This window comes from Talpa europaea (assembly GCF_964194135.1).
Source record: "Talpa europaea genome assembly, chromosome: 15".
Taxonomy (NCBI): domain Eukaryota; kingdom Metazoa; phylum Chordata; class Mammalia; order Eulipotyphla; family Talpidae; genus Talpa; species Talpa europaea.
The window spans coordinates 14,275,360-14,295,745 of record NC_140083.1 but is presented as its reverse complement, the minus strand read 5'-3'; the positions used below and the strand labels follow the sequence as shown (position 1 = coordinate 14,295,745).

General features: G+C 35.6%; 1 protein-coding gene across 6 annotated transcripts in view; it reads right to left on the bottom strand.

The window, feature by feature from the left end:
- Nucleotides 1-20,386, bottom strand: part of ANKS1B (ankyrin repeat and sterile alpha motif domain containing 1B) — a gene marked incomplete at both ends in the record, with an annotated part of 793,016 nt that overhangs the window by 506,358 nt on the left and 266,272 nt on the right. For all 6 annotated transcript variants that reach the window (XM_084256217.1, XM_084256227.1, XM_084256226.1 and 3 more), the window contains one exon: nucleotides 11,281-11,417. In XM_084256217.1, coding sequence (XP_084112343.1) covers nucleotides 11,281-11,417 — 137 coding nt within the window. The remainder of the gene's footprint in view (nucleotides 1-11,280; nucleotides 11,418-20,386) is intronic.

Here is a 20,386-nt window from a genome sequence, read left to right as displayed (position 1 = left end):
AGTGACAAATAATTCCCCATTTTCCTGATTGGTACATTCAGGCAGGATTTCAACAAAATAAGAGAAATGAGGATGAGTATCTCACTGACATAAGATGGGCATGACCTCTATATGGGTAAGTGTTGGTTTAGTCATTAATGGAAGATACAGTTCATAGTGGATGCTTAATGGAATTTGGTCCTTTCATCCCCTGCATTAGGTCAATCTAATTGTTATTGATCTTCATTGGCATTTCTCAAACCCCAAATTTCAGCAGTTTATACTTCCCGTGGCTCTCTTATGCATACAGTCCTAAAGAATAGCAGTGGGGGTGGGGGGGGGGCTCCCTGGTGGCGCAGTGGGTTGAGCGCAGCGCTATGAAGCTGTCCGCAGCCTCTGTAGTGCAGGTTCGATTCCTGGCCAGCCAGGGAGATTCCCACATGGCATGGCAGACCTCTCCTGTCTCGCCTGCTGCTCCCCTCAGCAGTGTCTTCGGTCTGTCTGCCTGTTCTGTTCCCCGCTCTGTCTCTGGTGAATTCTCTCAGCCTCCTGCACCTCTGACCTGTTCTCCAGCTTTTGTATAAATAAATCTTCAAAAAAAAAAAAAAGAATAGAGGTGGGGATTGCTCCATATTGAGCCAGCATCATCCTAGGTGGATTCATAGAAGTCCACAGAAGCTGCAGTTGCCATCATCAAAGCCGCTTGTGGATGAGAGAGCGAGAGGGAGAGCATTGTCTCTCAAAGGGCATATTTCAAATGTGGGCAAACATGATTTCATCACCTCTAGAATAACAAGTCGGGCTGCTGTACAGCTTTACAATTTATACAGCACCATGGAACATTTTATCTGGTTTGGGCTTTACTGCATCCCTGAGAAGTAGGGAAGGCAAATACCACCTTCACTGTTCACAAACAGAGGGTCAGAAAGGTTACACAGGGCGTTGTGATGGAAGCACTGTTAGAATTCAATTCCTAAAAATACACTCCCACAATTAAAGATCAGTATGTGATTCTGTGAGTTTCATAGATGAGTTCAGGCTACCCAAGAATCCCAGGTTACATACCTGCCTTCAGAGATATTATTTTAATTGTTCTCAGGTAAGGTCCAGGATTTTTTTTTTTTTTTAAGTTTTCCAGGAAAATCCTATTTTATCAAGGACTACCAGTTAGTGCTGGAGCCATTGACTTCCCTCAATATTTTTCCTGTCCAATAGTTCTTTAATTCACCTAAGATCATTTTCTACTACTTTATTGTATTTCTGTCTTTAGCTTCTCCTCTCACTTAGCTTTGGGTCTAAGACTCCAAATCATGCAAGAAGACTTTTTTGGCCCCCTCAGTTAGGCTGTTGCCATCTATGTTTCTGCTCTTCTTCCTTTTTCCAATCTATTATTCTCCTCTCAAACTTTATCCCTCTGGAATATCAATATTTCCACTGATTATTTTCTTCCTAATGAGCTAATTAACATTAATAGAAAGATGAATGTTATTAGGAGAACAGAGTTCTTCCAATCAGCGATTTTACAATACAGGGGAAATTACTCAACCTAAGTCTCAAGTTACAATCAGCAAAATAAAGAAAAAAATACCTATTGTAGGACATTTACAAAAAAATAAATGAAGCACATGCTTCATAATAGAAATAAATAGCTCAAAGCATAATGATAAAAACATTTTAAAGGATTATCTCTTTGGAGGTCTTTTTACACCTTGTCTATTTTTGCTGCAACCCAATACAATAGACTGGGCTTTACTGAGTGATATGCTTTTTATATACTCTCTTTAAATTTTAACATCTATAGTCTGTAACCCCACAGTGCCCAATAAAATGTTATTCTAGATTTTGCAAGAATTTTAGAATTTTGCAGTTCTAAATCCTTAATAATGGAATGAATTACTTGTTATTATTTTACTATCAGTTCATTAAGCCCAGAAGAATTAAGTTCATTAAGCCCATAGAAGTCCAGAAGAATAGTCAAATATTTATTTCCTTCAGGTTGAGTCATCACCCAATCTAAACAGAGTTCATCATAAATAGCATTCAGCCTGAGACTATTATCATCTGTGCTAAAATAGTCTCTTTTTTTGCTTCTACTATGGGTCACTCCTCTTCTGTTACTTTAGATTTGGTTTAAGTTATGAAACAGAAAGAGTGCAAAGATCCAGCTTACTAAAACCACCACCCAGAGCATAGCCCACACTGCTCTATTAACTGCAATGAGAGTGTTTAAACTTTGGATCTTATTAGATTTATTCACTTGTCCTATAATAAAATTTAACATTTCAGACCCCATTAATCATGTCTCTTCAATCAACTTTTATTCTTCTCTTTCCCATTGTCTCCAACTTCTTGCATCCCAAAACAAAAGAAAAACTGTTTCTTCAACTCTGCACTTTCTTTAACACATTGCCTATCTGTTCTCTTTCCTTTACCACCACACTATTCAAAAAATTAATCTACAATCAATGTGTTATTTTTCTCCAACTCTGACCTTTTGCATCTTAAGCTTAGTGAAATTTAGAAGGTCTTTGTTCTCGTAATTGTGGCAGTTAAATACAAAATTTCCTTTTTAGGCCCTGCATTTCTAATCTTTTTATTTAGTTTCATCTCACTTACAGGCCATCAAACTACAGCATCTGGTCAGAGTATCAGTCATGGAGCATTGAGATCCAGAGACACAATGGCTGCAGAATATTTGGACGTGGACACTTGGGCAGCCCACTTGGGAAAAACAGGCGCCACCTGTAGTCCCCTAAAAACAATATGTAGCAGCTAAAATTAACCCTGGTCTGAAAGCCCATGTGTGGCCATCTCATTCCCTTCCATACCCCATTTCCCACTGTCTGGAGACAGTGATAAACTAAGTAGGGCTAGCTTATGCCCCCAAATTCAGCTCTTCGCCCCATTTCCAAAGATTTGCCATGGTCCTCCCAGGAAAGGGGGAGATGTTGGGTTATCATTTAATAAGGTTAAAAAGCCCCCATTCCTTGCCCAGCAGGCACGTTTGGGAGGCTTGAATAGATGAGAATAGCAATAAGGCTGCCGTGGAAACTGGGTTATAGACCATTCACCATCAACAGAAATACCAGCCCAACTCCAGGAATGCAGAAGCTGGTCAGGACACAGTCTGTGTCAAAGGCCAATGCCCAAGATCAAACATCCCAGTAGAGAACTGGTACAAACTGGTACCCCAAGTATGAAAGACTTAAATCAATATAAAAGGGAGTTTCAAATCCTTCTTTGCATGCAGACATCTCCCATCTCACCCCTTGCTCCCTTGCAGGGTTATTTCAATAAACTACCTTCACTCTTCCTCACTCTGTCTCTGGTGAGTTGTTTTACTCCCATGCCTCAGGCCTCACCCTACTATGATACCACCATAATAATCGTAATAATCAAATAAAGTGACATTTTTACTAGCCTCCAACTCCTGTTAAAGTTTTGACAATGTCAACTAGTCTCTTTTTCAATTTTCTTTTCCCCTTTTTATTCAAGGTAATGTTTTATCTTCCTTCTTTTCAATCTCTCAATGCTCCCTCTCTCTCTTTTTGCCAAGGCCTTTTATCTCAAGTACATATGAAGATGTTCCTTAAGCTTTCAGGTTCTCTTCTATATAATGAAGATAATAACACTGATTCCCCCTAAAATATCATAAAAATTAAATTATATTAGGTGCTCAACAAATGTTAATTATGCTGCTTAAGGGTAATCATTTCCCAGTCTTCTATTTTTGATACTCTTTTCACCATCAAATTATGCAAATCACTGTACTAAGCTCCTATCTCTCTAACCAGTGCATACCATACCTCACACTCTACAAATTTATCAAACCAAAGTTATCATGCTGCCTTTGTTGGAGGAACAGTATGTCCTGAATGAACTACACCATTGATATTTTATATACTCCATCCCCACCTCCATGCCAAAGAGATAGAGAACTAAGACTACAACTCCTATCATGCCATTAATCTGCTATGACTCAACTTCCTGAAGGGGGATTACTGGGAACTAAGGGTGGAGTTAAGCAAACACGTTTGGTATAAAACTGAACATGTGGATTTGAACTATCTTGAATTTCTCTGCCTTCAGCATATAGCCAAAGCCCCATCCAGCTCAGACACAATTACTGATAGAATGTATTGACCAATTAATCTCTCTCTCTCTCCATCCTCCACCCTTCTGGGTATGTCTATCTGTCTGTTTTCCCTCTTCTCATTCCCCCTGTAAATAAACCTTTTCATTAACTTTTCCCTTTGTGCCTACTTGAGTCTTATTCTGAGTAGTTAAGCACATAGGTGAGGACTAACACCCATTTCTATTTGGGGATTCTCTGTAACAGGCTGGTATCCAATGTGGGCCCACTACACTCATGGTTGGTCAGCCCATTGGACCCTTCCTTGAGTAGGTCACCGTAAGTACATTACAACTGGAGAACACATGGTAGGATCTTCCTGTCTCAAATTCAGAGGAGCTTGGTTTTATTTACATAAAGCTCCTTTTATGTGTCTTTTTGACCTAAACATGGCCTTAACCATAATTTAGGTTATGATTTGATTTTTTTCTTTGAGTTTCCTTGGTATGATTAATCTGATAAAACCAAGTATATGGGAGATGATTTTGGTTCTATGGTGATACATGCATAGCTCAGGAGCAATTACCAGTCTAGAATTTGTGCTTCTGGAGGTCTTCTTGGGAGTAGAATCCATAAAACATCAGTGAGTAGAGTTTAGGGCATATTGTTCTTCCAATACCTTCACCCTTATCAAAATGAACTTCTGCTTGTCTTTCTTATATTTACTTATTAATGTCACTCCAAAATTACAGCCAACCAGCCTCAAATCATTAGTCATCTTTGACTCCCTTACATGTAATCCACCTCTCTATGAACTAATCATTGTAGTTCTTGCATCCAGTACTATATTAAAAAGGATAAAACATTATAACCAAATGTACTTATACAAGAAATGCAAAGTTGGATCAACATTCACTATTTTAAAAAATGTTATTTATTATGTCAACAAAGTAAAGAAGGACAAAAATCATTATTGTCTAAACATATATAGAAAAAATATTAAGAATTTTTAATATCCTTTTCAAGCTAAAACCTCTTATCAAAATAGTAATGGAAAGGTAGATATGAAAAACTCATAGCTTATATTATACATAATATAGAAATACTGGATGCTTTCCTATAAAGACAGAAATAAGGCATGGATTTTTGGTTTTATCATTTTCATGTACCATTGCACTACAGTCACAGTAACAGAAAAATAAATAAAAGGCATAAAGATTAGAAAAGAAGTAAAACTATCATTATTCTTAGATGACAGGAGAGAACCCTAAAGAATTTATATTTTTGAAAACTACTATAACTTTTAAATGAAATTGTCCAGGTGTCAGGATAGAAGGATCATATAAAACTCTTCTACATCTTATATACCAACAATAGACAATAGGAAAGTAAAAGTAAACAAACAATCCCAAAGTATTAAATCAACTCAGTGAGGAAAAGAAAACTTTTCTATGCAGGAAAAATATGAATATCAATTCCTACCTCACACCACACAGAAACAATTTGAGATCAATCACAAAACTGAATATATTATGAATGGTCTGGAACCATCCTCTACCCTCCACTACCCACCCTTCCCATGCTAGTCTAGCAGGCAAGAGAGCAAAGCCATCTGCCTAGGCTTTAACTTTTGATCACAGAGCAACAGCTTTACATATTTGCCAATTCTCAAAAATTATCTAAGACTTTGGTTATCTTTGAAAAAGTCCTAGTTTTATTTAGATACATGAAGTTTTAAATGTACTTGTAGGGGAAGATCGACTTTTGAACACACAGGCTACAACCCATATTCTTTAAGGAATTAGACTATGCAATCTAACAGGCCAAAGAAGTGGCTCCAGGAACAACTCAAAGTCAAGCCCCCCTTCTCACCCCAAGTCTCATTTAGGTATTTAAAAAAGAAGAAAAAAATCTGGCTTTAAGAAACTAGAGTCTATCTCTGTAATACAGATTTTTGTTGCCATTACCTTCTTTAGACTCAAAGAGCCATTCTTTGAAATGCAAATTTAAGCTGTGGTTTCTTATAAGAGTAAGAGAAAGACTATGGATACCCTGATGGTGGATGTGGTTTGGTAGCTTACACCTGAAGAGTAGGGATCCTATATTTCTGAATCATATACACTATTGTAAACCAGTGTTACCTTAATAAAAAAAAATACTAAAAAAATTGAATCAATGAAAATTCTTATATCTTCACAAATATGGGTTGCTCTGCTGGGAAAATGTAAGAGTTGAAGATCCCTGGTGCCTCATGAATTTCATGCAGTATCAATAATAAAGCAAGCCACAGAGTTTACTGGAGGGTAAAAAATACAAGACATTGTGAGAGGAAGCAGGAAATCACAGAAGGCAGGAGACCTGCACAGAGGTTCTAAGGTCCCCTAGAATTTTATGTTTGTGTTTTTTTCTTGGTAAGGAGGTGTCTTCTCAATTATGTGTACTTTTTCTCCCTTTACTCATTCCCAGAATATGAACTCCTTCTGCCTCCCAGACCTGCCAGATTTTATCTGGTCCTTGAAGCAAAGTGATAGTACCAGCCAGATTTTGGACTACAGGATCAAGATCATACTCCCCTGGGGGAGTGGGTCTTTCTGTCTGCATGTCCTGCATTCTTAAGCATGTAGGTTAGGACTCACCATCCTGGCCATACCCTTTATTTCCAGGTTTGCTGCATTTCAAGACTGCCTCCCAGGTTCAAATCCTCACTTTGATTACCTAGTAAACTCTTTGTCTAACTATTATTGAGACTTATGTTTCAGTCAACAAAATGAAACATTAAAAATCAGAACTAGAAAGTTTCTAGAAAATAATATGGGAGCATATGTTCACAATCTGGATAAGACATAAAAAGCACTAATCATGAAAGGAAAAAATAGATAAACTGGATGTCACCAAAATTAAAATATTCTTTTCATCAAAGTTACCATTAGTAAATTACTTAGTCAAATCATAGACTTGGGAAAAATATTTGCAGTGTATAAACCTGACAAAGTAATTACAGGGGGATTTATAAGGAATTATAATAAATCATCAATTAGAAAATTGAATAATGCCATTAAAAAAGACATGAACAGACACTTCTCAAATAAAGATATAAGAATGGGCAAAAAGCACAAGAAAAAGGTGCTGATCATCATTAGTTGTCAGGGAAATGTAAATTAGAACCATAAAAAGAAATCCTTTTAGCCACCCGTAAGATTGGCTAAAATTTTTAAAAATGCAAAAATCTAATATACTAAAGGATGGTGAGAATGTAGAAAAACAAATTCTTGCTTATTTCTGTTGGTGGTTATAAAATGAAACAATTACTTTGGAAAATAACTTTGGGAAGTTCCTTAGAAAGTTAGCTACTCTATAGATATGACTCAGTTCTAGTCATTGGTATCTATATGAAAACACACAACTATAAAAAGACTTAGGCATGAGTATCCACAGCATATTCATAAATACAAATACCACAAATATCAGTCAATAGGAGAGTGAATAAACAAATTACATCATATTAACCCAATGGAATACTACACAGCTAAAAAGGAAATGATCTGAATGAATATCAAAAACATAAAAAAAATCCAAGAATAAACAGTCCTAATCTATAGCAATAAAAATTAAACAAATTACCTCTGAGGTAGGAATGGAAGTAACTGATTAGAAAGGGACATGCGGCAACTTTCTGGGGTGAGCACAGTATATCATATCATGTTCTGAGTAGTGGTTACATCTACATAAATAAAAGTCAAAATTCATCAAACTGTACTTTATTCTTCAAAATAGGGGAGAAAGATGTTTTCACTGGGAAAACATTTTTTAAATGCTATTGCAAGTAGCATATAACTAGTAGAAAGAAGAAAACTGGTATGTCAATAGGCTTACCTAATTCTTTCCCAAAGGTAATATATTTTGAACTATTTTTCCAAGTTTAAAAATTATTTCACTTTTAAGTACATGTAAATGAACCCAGCTTTGCAAATTCATCTAAATAGAGAAAGCGGACCTTTTAGGTTAATATACTGGAGAGAAACAAAGAAAAACCAGTAGCATATAAATATTTTAATTTCCATAAATTGAAAACAGAATGTTTCACAATCTGGAGAATTTTAAGACATGAAAGAACCCAAAAAAACAAAGGTTAAAAGATCAAACACAGGATGCAGAACTAACAGCTGTGACTTAGTGAGTTAATAAATATGTTGAGTATAATCAAGCTCAACAAAGCACTTCAAAGTCTGTAGTTTCCAAGTAATTAACACAGTAGTCAGAAACATAGGCAATATATAATCTTCCCTATCTCATATGGGAAAGAAAGAACTCCTAGGTTACAATGGCTATTCTAGATAAAGACATGCTTGAGGCTAAGGGGAAGTAAGCTAACTAGCTCTAAACAATAACTCTTTGCAGTGAATGAGATAAAATTCTGGTTATATTTCTCTTCTATATCATTCATCTCACAATAAGACTGAAACACATCTGTCAGACAAAGAAATGTAAATTCATGTGTAAGGGTGACACTTACACTTTTATTTTGTTTATTTATTTATTTTTTAAATAGAGGCATGTTTATTTATTTATTTATTTGTTTGTTTGTTTGTGTTTATACAAGCACTGGGTAGAGTCAGAAGTGCGGGAGGGTGAGAGAATTCACCAGAGCCAGAGCGGGGAGCAGAGCAGGCAGAAGGACCGAAGTACACTGCTGAGGGGAGCAGCGGGCAGCAGGAGAGGTCTGCGCGCCATGTGGGATCCTCCTCTGGTGGCCGGGGAGCAGCCGGGGATCGAACCAGCGCTGCAGAGGCCGCAGGCAGCTTCGCAACCCAGTGCTCAACCGCTGCGCCACCGGGGAGGCCCTTACACTTTTATTTTTGAGGCTCATCACCAGTTTTAAGAGTGAAATGATCATTTCAATCACAGTAAATGAAAATAGTGTTTGAATATCCACAAGTCAATATAATTTTACAGTCCCTGCATTTTCAAACAAAAAATCCAGAATTAGCAAACTGTTTAGAGAATTAAACCTGTGATCAAAATATAGGCTCTTATGTAAGCTAACCAATAATTATCATTTCTTTGAACAGAAGCTCTCAACAATGTTCATCCCTGACACACCTGTGACTTGTCAGAACACACTAGGGAGTCCTCTATCCTGTCCTTCTAGCTGTCCCCCTTCCACACTATCTAGTCTCTAAAGCCTTTCATGAAATCTTGTATCCTACCCCAATACTCACAATTACTTCCACTTGAATTTTCTATTCTCTGTTTTCTAGAGTGAAGGAAGACTCCCCAGGAGATCAGAACACATGAAGAGAAATTAATATACTGAAGACTCTGAGATTAAAAGGCGAGTAGCCCAACTAGGTCACATTCTCCCCCAGTAACTGTTACTGTTCGCGTACATATAGATTTACAGGTTGCATTGATTCTAATTAAAATAGCATTGTCCTTTGTGACCTGAATTTCTTACTTCATTTTTCCTCCCTAAATCATAACAGCTAAGAGAAGAAGATGGGAGAGCCAGTTACCTTCATAAACATTTAATACTGGACAGAATGAAGGAATGGAGTCAAGATGGAAAGTCTGGCTTTAATACAATCTCCAGCCTTCCTCAAAGTCTACCTTTTAAATAAGCTAAAATAGAAAATGCAAAGAAAGATTTATGGAATGAAGTCCCTTAGAGTTTATTAGATTACAGAAAGGACTCTTTCATTCCTTGAAGGACCAAATGCATTTACAACTGAAAATAGTTAAAAATACTGGAAATAGAATAGCTGTATGTACAATAATACATTGTCTGCACAATAACTGCACAATAACACACTACTTGAAAAACTAGTGAAGCAATAATAAATATGACATTTAGCATCTAAACCTGAGTTTAGTGAAATTTATTTCGTGAAGTTAATGGAATAGATGAAATTTCTCCAAAAAGGAAAAAGGGATTTTTGAAGACATTTTCCTCCTCATGTTGGGATACTCTCTGAAATGTTACCTGTGCTAAATGGACATGTAAATTCCATCCTCATAAAGATGTGTCAAGTTGTACAATGTCAAGAAGATTTTCCTAACCTCTGAACAGGACTAGAAAACCATTATAGTAAAGAAAAGGAAAGAAACTTCAAATCAGCTGCACTATTTAGCCCCTTTGGAGTAACAATGTTCTCATCCATAACACTACAATACACATTTCCTTGGAATGGATGAAGGTCAGATGAAACAATTAGCATGAAAGTGTTCTATAAGCTGTAGTGGACATGTAAAGTTCAAATGCATTTTTATCAATGAGGGTGATAACTACAATAAAATAATCCAAAATAGGTCATGTTAAAGAAGGTAATATATTAAGCAAATCACTGTTCATGTAGACAAAAACAGTCTTACGAGATATATCTTTCCTGCATATTGACTCAAAGGATTTCATATCTAAGTGGATGGTGAATGGCATTGATTGGACCCAAATTCCCCCTCTACTGGATTTTATGAAGCCCATTCAGAATGAGCCAGGTTGAGAATACCACCAATTCCATGTTCTGAGTCCATCTGTTGGCAAAAATATAATGCAAACAGCTTTATAAATGCTATTTTCAATGAAATATCACAGAACAGCTTGTCCCAATGATATTTCTAAAGCTTGCCTGCAAACCGCCTACTGGGAAATCCAACTGAAAGAGAAGGGGGAAGAGACAGAAACCCATACAGACAAGTGACAGGAGTGGGAAAAAGAACAAAAGATAAAGAGAGAACACTAGAAGAAAGTGAGAACTGGAGGCAAATAAAAAACAATCAGAGGTACAATATCAAACACAGACAAAATTAGTCAGAACCATAAGGAATAGAGAATTTGAGGAAAACATTAGAATAAATGGAGTTGGAAGATAGAGAAGTGGTCAAAAATAATGTAGCATGTCCTGAGAAGGAAGACAAAGGGAATAGAAACAACAGAAAACATGAACCAGGTCAATAACTGGAGCATAAATATTAAAAAGCTGTGAAAGGAAAATAATGTGAAAGTCATTTTTCTAAACTTTTGTTTTCTTTATGTGTAATATATAAATTCATTTTTCCAAAAACAAATATAGATTTCAATGTCTATCATTAACTCCAAGGGAAGGAAATATCCTCCAAGTTCCTTTCTTTTAATGTAAAAATCCATTTACATATCATAACACAGTCCAGCATGTTGCAGGCACTAGTTCTAATATAAAATACGTTACAGTGCAAATGTCATTCTAGGTACTTACCTGGGGCCGAATAACTTTTACAATATTTTTGAGGGCAGTGTCCGGTGATGGAGGTGAGCAGTCAGGGGTTGGGCCTGTCGAGCTGTTTCTATGGTTACTAGTTCCTGGAGTGGTAATTGCTACCTCGGAGGAATTATCTGTGAATAAAAACAGTGCCATTATGAACCTAATCACTCAGTAGTATATTTTAAGGATAATGTTCATTGAATGTTTTTGTTTTCCTTTAGAGAGGAAAATATCACCCCCTGTAGTATTATTCAAGAAGGAAGAGTATTGTTATTCAATTCATAATGATAGATCATCCAGCATATATTAAGACAGTCACTACCATATGAATAACAAAAACCTGAATGAAAATGAACATGATAGTTTATATGTTGGGCTAAGTTTTTCACTTAACTTTTTAAACAGGTCTTAATCTTTACTAAAGTAGAAGTTTCATATTGGCCTTATTCATAAAAGCCAAACTCAAGCTTCCATAATCACCCAATCTGTACATGAAAAAAATGAAAAAATGACTTGTGCAAAATGCCTTTATAATGTAGACAAACACAAAACTATCACCCCCAGGCAAACATACCCTCCTGTACAGTCAAATTTAGTTTCATGAAACTAAATTAACCTTCTCTTATGTTCAGCATTGGAGAGGGGGTGGAATAAAGTAATCATTTGAAAATTAGTAAGATGTGTAACATTTTCTTCTTAAATTTACATCCAAACAAAATTATACCAAAGGATGCAGCTTGGGAATATGTAAATACTTGGAAAAGGATAGGGAACATTTATCAATAACCACTGCTAGCACAAAGAAAAGTTATATTAATGACAATATGGCAATTTTCTATAGCTTTTTATGGAAACTGTTTCAACCTCAAATCTGCAAAATATTTACTTCCCTTTTACATTTTAATTAGCTCTCAATAATTTTGTGTCCCAACCCGTTAACTGAATTGATGCAAAAGAAACTGAAACTGTGAATTCTTATAGACTTGCAATTTTCACTGTTCCATGACCCTTGTCTACAGTTCCACATAAAAAACAATTTATGAAGGCACTTCTTGCTTATAAAAATCAAAGGAATGAAAACTCCAGCCACCATATAAAAATATAATTCAGTATCACTGGGAAATCCAGGTTCCCCACAGGTTCATGAAACAAAAAATACAAATGAGACCCCATAAATTAAATAGAGCATTAATAGAATAAAATTTTAAAGTGTTCAGTTATCACTCTTAACTTTGTTTTTTTTTTTGTTTTTTTTTTTTTATAGAGGCATTTTTTTTTATTTGTTTGTTTGTTTGCTTTGTTTATACATGCACTGGGTACAGTCAGAAGCGCGGGAGGGTGAGAGAATTCACCAGAGCCAGAGCGGGGAGCAGAGCAGGCAGAAGGACCGAAGCACACTGCTGAGGGGAGCAGCGGGCGGCAGGAGAGGTCTGCGCGCCATGTGGGACCCTCCTCCGGTGGCCGGGGAGCAGCCGGGGATCGAACCTGCGCCGCGGAGGCTGCAGGCGGCTTCGCAACCCAGCGCTCAACCTCTGCGCCACCGGGGAGGCCCCTCACTCTTAACTTTGATTTAATAGGTAAGGTGGGATTTGAATTAGCATTTCAAGAATAGGTAGGGTTCTGAAAGACAGCTAGTGGGGTTGGTCTTCTGAAGAGAATAGAATAACCTAAGTAAATATTGAAACAGAGATAAGCCATCAGTCAATTAGACAATGACAAGACACCCTTACTCTCTATAATTGTCCCTTCCTTCATTCATTTAACCATACATCTAACATCTATTTGGGGACAATTATATATCAGGTACAGGTTATGTTCTAAGATCAAAATAAAAAGTATCTCTAGCTATAGGGTGGGAATACAGAGGCATAGATGAAGCACAACAGATTTTTAGGGCAGTGAAACTATTTTGTATGATATAGCGGTCAGTATAAGTCATTATACATGTGCCCAAACTTGAGAATGAACAGTACCAAGAATGAACCTTAATGTAAACTCTGTGCTTTTGGGTCCTCCTGGGGTGCCAGCATAGGGTTCACTGACTATAACAAATATACTAGTCTGCTGGGAGATGCTGTGCTGGTGGTGCTGTACTATATGGGGATTTAGGTTTCTGTGAACCTAAATCTGCTCTAAAATATAAAGTCTATTAACATTTTTAAAATCTTTGACTTTGAGGAATATACAACCAAGGGTGGCATCACACATGCAAATTATAATGCAGTATTACTTGAAAATTGATGACAGATAAATGAAATATGATGAAAAAGCAGGGGGAGAACAATCCAGAAGGACGATGACTGTGAAAGTCTTCTGCTTGGGAACAAGAAAGTTGGAACAGCACATAAACACCAGTGTATGGAGGCAGAAAAACATAGATGAAGTTGTTAGGAAGAAGTTAGAGAGAAGTTTAGATGAGTAAAGAAAGTATTTAAGTGTATATACTTATACATTAGTATATGTTTATAATGAATTCTATATGCAATAAGATATATTGAAGATATTAAAGCAGAGAGTGACATAGTAATGATAATAACAGCTAATGTTTATTGAGCTTAAATTAGACACGGAATATGTTAAATTCTTTTGCTTACTGAATCTCATTTTATCTTCAAAATAATTCTATGAAATAAGTTCTACTATTATCATTTCCATTTTAGACAAGGTTATCCCAAAGTTATACTGCCAGTAAGTGGCAGAGAAGAAATTCTAAATTGATGCCATTCTTACCATCAGCTGGCCAGCATGCCATCAATATGTAAAGTGATTAGAGAAGGAACCCAAAGTCTAGAGCACTGCCCACATTAAACAGAGTCAATGTACTCCACAGACATCTACAAAGAAATGGAGACAATAAGAAAAATCTAACATCAAGCCTAAGAACATCTTTAGGGTATGCTTGCATAGGCCATATAGCATACTACCTGGAAGCAGGGAGATCAGTTCAGACCAGTGACCCAGGCTAGAAATCAGAATGTTAGCATTGGAGTTGGTGACAAGTGGTTGGGATCTGGGTGTGTTCTGAAGGTAGACCAACATAATTTCTGATTTGTTGTATATAGGGCATTAGGGAAATACAGAAGTCAAGCATAACTCTAAAGTTTGTGACCTGACAGAAACATCAATTCCAAAGAGCACCTGCACCCCTATGTTTATAGCAGCACTATTTACAATAGCTAAGCTTTGGAAACAACCCAAATGCCCAAAAATAGATGACTGGATCAAGAAGATGTGGTACATATATACCATGGAATATTACTCAGCATTCAAAAAAGATAAACACATGCAATTTGCAGCAACATGGATGGCGCTGGAAGGGATCATGCTCAGCGAAATAAGCCAGAAAGAAAAAGAAAAATACCAGATGGTCTCACTCATAGCAGGAATCTAGAAAATTTAAATAAGGGACCAAGAAAATGAATAACTATAAGAAAGTGAAAATCAAAATCAACAAAAAACTATGAACCAGAGACACTCTATGGGGAGTGGGGGGCAGGGAGGGGAGGGATTGGGGTCAAAATAAGGGGATTGTAATTGTATGGGGAATATAAAAATAAAATTTATTTTAAAAAAATTAAAAAAAATAAAGTTTGTGACCTGAGGCTCTGAAAATATGGGGGTTTTATTAGCACAAGTAGAAAAACTATAGAAGACACAAACATTCTATTCTCTACCATATCACTTCAAATATTGTCTCTATTCACCTTTTTCCTCTTGGATGCCAATAAAATATTGTTGGCAGGCTTTATTCTTCTTATCATTTTTCTCTCTTTTGTACTTTTGTTGTCTCTGTTATATTCTGAATAGTTCCCTGTACTCATTTTCCAGTCCATGGTTCTTCCTTCAGCTATGTCTAGTCTGCTATCAAAACATTTTCTAATTTTCAAATATATCTTGTTTTAGTTCTAAAATTTCTGTTGTGTTCTTTTTCAAATATATTATGTCATCATTTTTCATTTTCAGTTCCCTGACAATATATATATATTTTAATTTCTGAAGGTTTTTATTCCAAGATTTTCAAAAACAAATAAAATGGAAAAAGCCAATACTATGATCATATGTACAGATAAAACATGTCTTTTTACTTTTAACAACAAAACCTAGGGAATGAAAACTAGAATAGTATTGAACCAGACAAATAAGGCATCACTAGCAAGTATATGGTGCTAATAAAACAAAAATTAAAAAAAATTCTCTTAATCATATATATAGCTCCTTAAATCTATATGAAAATTCTGTCTTCAAATATTAATTTTTAATAATTTAATGGCTGTCTACTATGTGATGTTCAATTGATTTTTTTATGAATAGGGTGATGTTTCCCAACTGTTATCCAGATGAACACTTACTTCAGACATTTCTAGAAGCAGATTTCCCTCCCCTTGAACTGAGTTATCAAATTTCTGTCTTAACTATTGCAAAAATATGAAGTAGTGACAGAACCAGGTTTACAAATTACCTGACAAAATTTTCAAGCTTGCTTTCCTCTACTAGAAAATGGCAAGTACAGGTTTTTGTTTGTTTTTTAAATCTGTGCCTGCTAATTCCAATATCTGAAGTCTTGATGGATCTGTTTTTATCTCTGGTTCTCACTCATGTTATCCTATTCCATTGTCTGTCTCATCTTCGATTCTGTGCTACTTGTTATTAAAATTTTTGTCAGAACAAGATACATAACATTAAATATAGCTCTTTGTCTTTTTATAATTATTAATGCAAAAACTTAATTTCTAATACAGAATTCTGAAGTTTGTATAAAACTTGCCTGTTCAATGTTAGACAACTTAATCTCTATTTCATTTTTTTTTAACTTTAAAAATGAGGATAGTTAACCAATATTTTCTAGGGCATATGTATGAACATAAAATGAAGGACTATACATGAAAAATTATCTAACACATCAGACATGATATATTTATTTTTAACTTTTTTATTTAAATTTTATTTTTATATTCCCCTTACAATTACAACCCCCTTATTTTGACACCAAACCCTCCTTTCCCGCCTCCCATCCCCCATAGAGTGTCTCGGGTTCATAGTTGTTTGTTGATTTTGATATTTTCTTTCTTATAGTTATTCTTTTGCCTGGTCCCTTATTTAAGTTTTCTAGATTCCTGCTATGAGTGAGACCATCCGGTATTTTTCTTTTTCTTTCTGGCTTATTTTGCTGAGCATGATCCCTTCTAGCTTCATCCATGTTGCTGCAAATTGCATGTATTTATCATATGGAAGCTCTATGTTTGTAGGTCAAGAAATCTCCACATAGCTCTCCATAGTGGTTGGACCAGTTTGCACTCCCACCAACAGTGCAGAAGAGTTCCTTTTTCTCCACACCCTCGCCAACATTTGTTGTTGCTAGTTTTTTTAATATGTGCCATTCTCACTGGTGTGAGATGGTATCTCATGGTAGTTTTGATTTGTATTTCCCTGATTACAAGTGATGTTGAACATTTTTTCATATGCCTGTTGGCCATTTGCATTTCCTCTTCAGAGAAGTTTCTTTTTAGCTCTTCTGCCCATTTTTTGACTGGATTATTTTCTTTGTTTTTGTTGAGTCTCATCAGCTCTTTGCAGATTTTTGTGATCAGTCCTTTATCATTAGTGTTGTATGCAAAAATGTTCTCCCAGTCGGTGGGGTTTCTCTTTGTTTTGGTTATTGTCTCTTTTGCTGCGCAGAAGCTCTTTAATTTGATGTAGTCCCAGCTGTTTATCTTTGCCTTCACTATCACTGCTTTGGGTGATGTGTCTGTAAAGATGTCTTTGAGGTGTATATCATTGAGTGTTTCGCCTATATTTCCTTCTATGTATTTTATGGTTTCAGGTCTTATGTCTAGTTCTTTAATCCATTTTGAGTTGTTTTTTGTGTATGGTGTGAGGTAGTGGTCAAGCTTCATTCTTTTGCATGTAGCGACCTAGTTTTCCCAGCACCATTTATTGAACAAACTTTCTTTGCTCCTTTGTCAAAGATTAGTTGACCATAAATCTATGGGTTTATTTCTGGATTTTCTATTCGATTCCATTGGTCTGTGTGCCTGTTCTTGTTCCAATACCATCAGACATGATATATTTAATAAATATTAGTTTCTTTCTTCTCTATCAAACCAAATATCATCAGAATTAAAATAAAATATGAAGGAAGAAGGATACTCAAGAGGGAAAATAAAAAATATAATACTTTGTAGATAATATATCTGGAGTACTGGCTATTTGCATTTGGGTAGGCTTTGAGACCAGTATCTACTGCTATTAACACAACTTGGCAGAGACAGAATTTAATTCCAGGAATAAGTGATTATTCCTTGAGAAATGATTCACTGCAAGGGTTGGTCCTGTTAACTGCCTTTGCATCAAAGCAAAGTCAGGAAAATGGCTGAGTTGTCCATGTAGAATATAAGGTAAAAAGCTTCTTGAAATGTTTCTTATATGTGATTTAATACATAGTACAAGAGAATGAGTAATAAAGTACTAAATTATTTAGAAAAGACTGCAAGTATATTCATCTTCTGAAACTATGATCTGTACCATTACAATGATTATTTGATTTTATACTACCTTATGTTGTTCATTATCTTTTCCAGACTATGTTGTATTTTCACAAAGATTGATATTTCCCTGATCCCCTCCATAGTTGTTAGCTCAATGAAATCTCTTAAAAATGCTATGAGAAATTAAATGAATAAAGCAAAAGTCATATGTCAAAGGCAATATCACTAATGTTCTAATTACATGAACAAAGGTGACCTGGCTTTTATAAACCTATGCTCCTTCAGGAGAAAATCCAAATGAGCAGCATATTACAGAACATACATAAGAGTCTTAGGAAACTGACTTATACCTAAAATATCTTCTATTGTATTATTTATAAAAAGATACCAATTATCCAGTGGACTTTGCAAAATTACAGCCTATGTCCAAGATAGTTTTACATGATCAACCTACATTTCACACCTGAAGCTACAAAACATCACTGATGAAAAGGAAATGAGGTGTGTAAAAACTGCTTAGAGAAAATTACTGAATATATTTGCAATTTCATATTGAAATAAGAGACTTATCTTCTATTTAGGTTCCCTACTATGCATTAGATTATGCATCATGACTATCAGTTTCCTCTATAATAACAAGCTTAGGGAAAAAGAACTTCTAGTTTACTTGAGCTTTTAGAAGGAAAATAGCCTGAATACAAAATAATTCATGTGCAGTCTTACAGCGTAGAATTTTAACATCATTGGTTAGCATGTATTGAATAGTTCAACTGCACAGAGACCACACTAGTTTCTGTGTATCTGACAAATGGAACTGAGATGACTTTTGGCTGGGAGTTCAGGAAAGGTGTCATGGAAGAGGTGACAGATTAGTAAGACTTAGGCATGAAGAAACAGGGGCAGGGCATTCCAGGAGTTAGAAGTAGGGTGAACATAAGATAGCAAGATGGAGAAGGGTTAGGCACATTTGTGGAATAAGGGTATGAGTTAAATTTAAATTGAATATAAATTTAAAGAATTGAGGGTCTCTATAGAATGAATTGAGGCTTTAGAGTCAGACAAATCTAAGCTGAAATCTTGGCATATTTAACTTCAATGTCTTCATGTGTAAAATCATGCTTTTCTCCTAATATTATTTTAGGGGAAAATGAGGTGTGTGTGTGTAAATATGCATGTGTTTAACATATTGCCAAGGCACAGAATTTAATAAAAGTAGTTATTGCTATTAGCATACATATGTATATAATAACAATAATAATAAATATAAATAGATGGCTTGAAGTGCTATTGTACAAAGTCCCGAATACAACACTCATCAAGTACTTAATAATTAGTAATCTAGCAATCCATGAAGTACATTTTTTAACTTTCAGCCTCAAAGTAGGCTTGGCAAATGTTTTCTTCAAAGGCATAACAGGACAGCAAGGGGCCCAAGGTCCATTCAACCCAACAAAATATCTTCATGAATAGGCTGTGATGGGGCAGTATCCTCTACCTTCTTACCCTCTGACTCTTGTTCTTTTTCCTCAAGCTTGGCAGAAAAGGGTCTTTTTAGCATATATCTGATAATGTAATCACATAATACAGATAATAGTAGAATTACATTATTAAAATCATTCTAGAAGAAAAGTGGTTCATCCTGGATTGAATTCAGTCTAATTGATCTTGGTGCTTCTTTTTACATATCTGTTTCAACAAGCCGGGACTAATCACAGAAGAGAAAAAAATTCAACTGCTGTAAATTACTGTTATTGAATGATTTGATGTGCTCTTACCAGTCATCTCATATAGTAAAAAAAATATTCCACTAATAAAATTGGATCGAAAACTACCAACAGTCACTTCACAAAGGAAAGTACAAATAATCATATAAACCTTTGCTCAAAACACTGGCTAAGAGTGTATGGATGGCATGCAATCTTCTGGACTTATTTTGATTTAATTAATGTGAAAACAAAATATACACATGGTTAAATATTAAAACAGCATAATATGGTAGACCGTGACAAGTGATCTAAATCCATCCTAAGGTATGTTCTTGATTTCCACTTTGTGGGTTCTTGCAGAAATTCATATGAAAGTACTGGGAAAGCATGTACATATTTGTGTGCATGTGGGCATCACACAAATACCATTTTCCTATACAAGTTTCCTACACAAGTGATATCAGTTTGCTTTAATTTATACAAGTTGTATTTTTTTGTCCCTTGTCCCTACCCTACATTACTTTTTTTCCTATCTTGCTTTCTAATTTTTTTTAGGAAGCTGGATTTTATGTTTCCTTAGTAATTGATCAGGTAATTGAGCTGCAATCAACATAAAACTTCCCTTTAACTAGATTAAGCAATGAGGACACTATTTATTCCACATAATGGAATGTTTAGAATCAGGTTGGCTTTAGGTGTTGAATGTCAGAACTCTGCCTCCTCTTCTCCATGACTCTCTCAGTTCTGCCCTTCTCTGTGGGCTGCATCAACCCCAGGTTGGCACCACAATGCCCACAGCAGCTCCCAGAATCCTATCAGGCTTGATTATATCAAAATGAAGAAGAGGGCCATCTCTTCCTTGTGTGTTTTTTTAAGAGTCTAATTAGTTGGATTTGTATCAAATGTTGA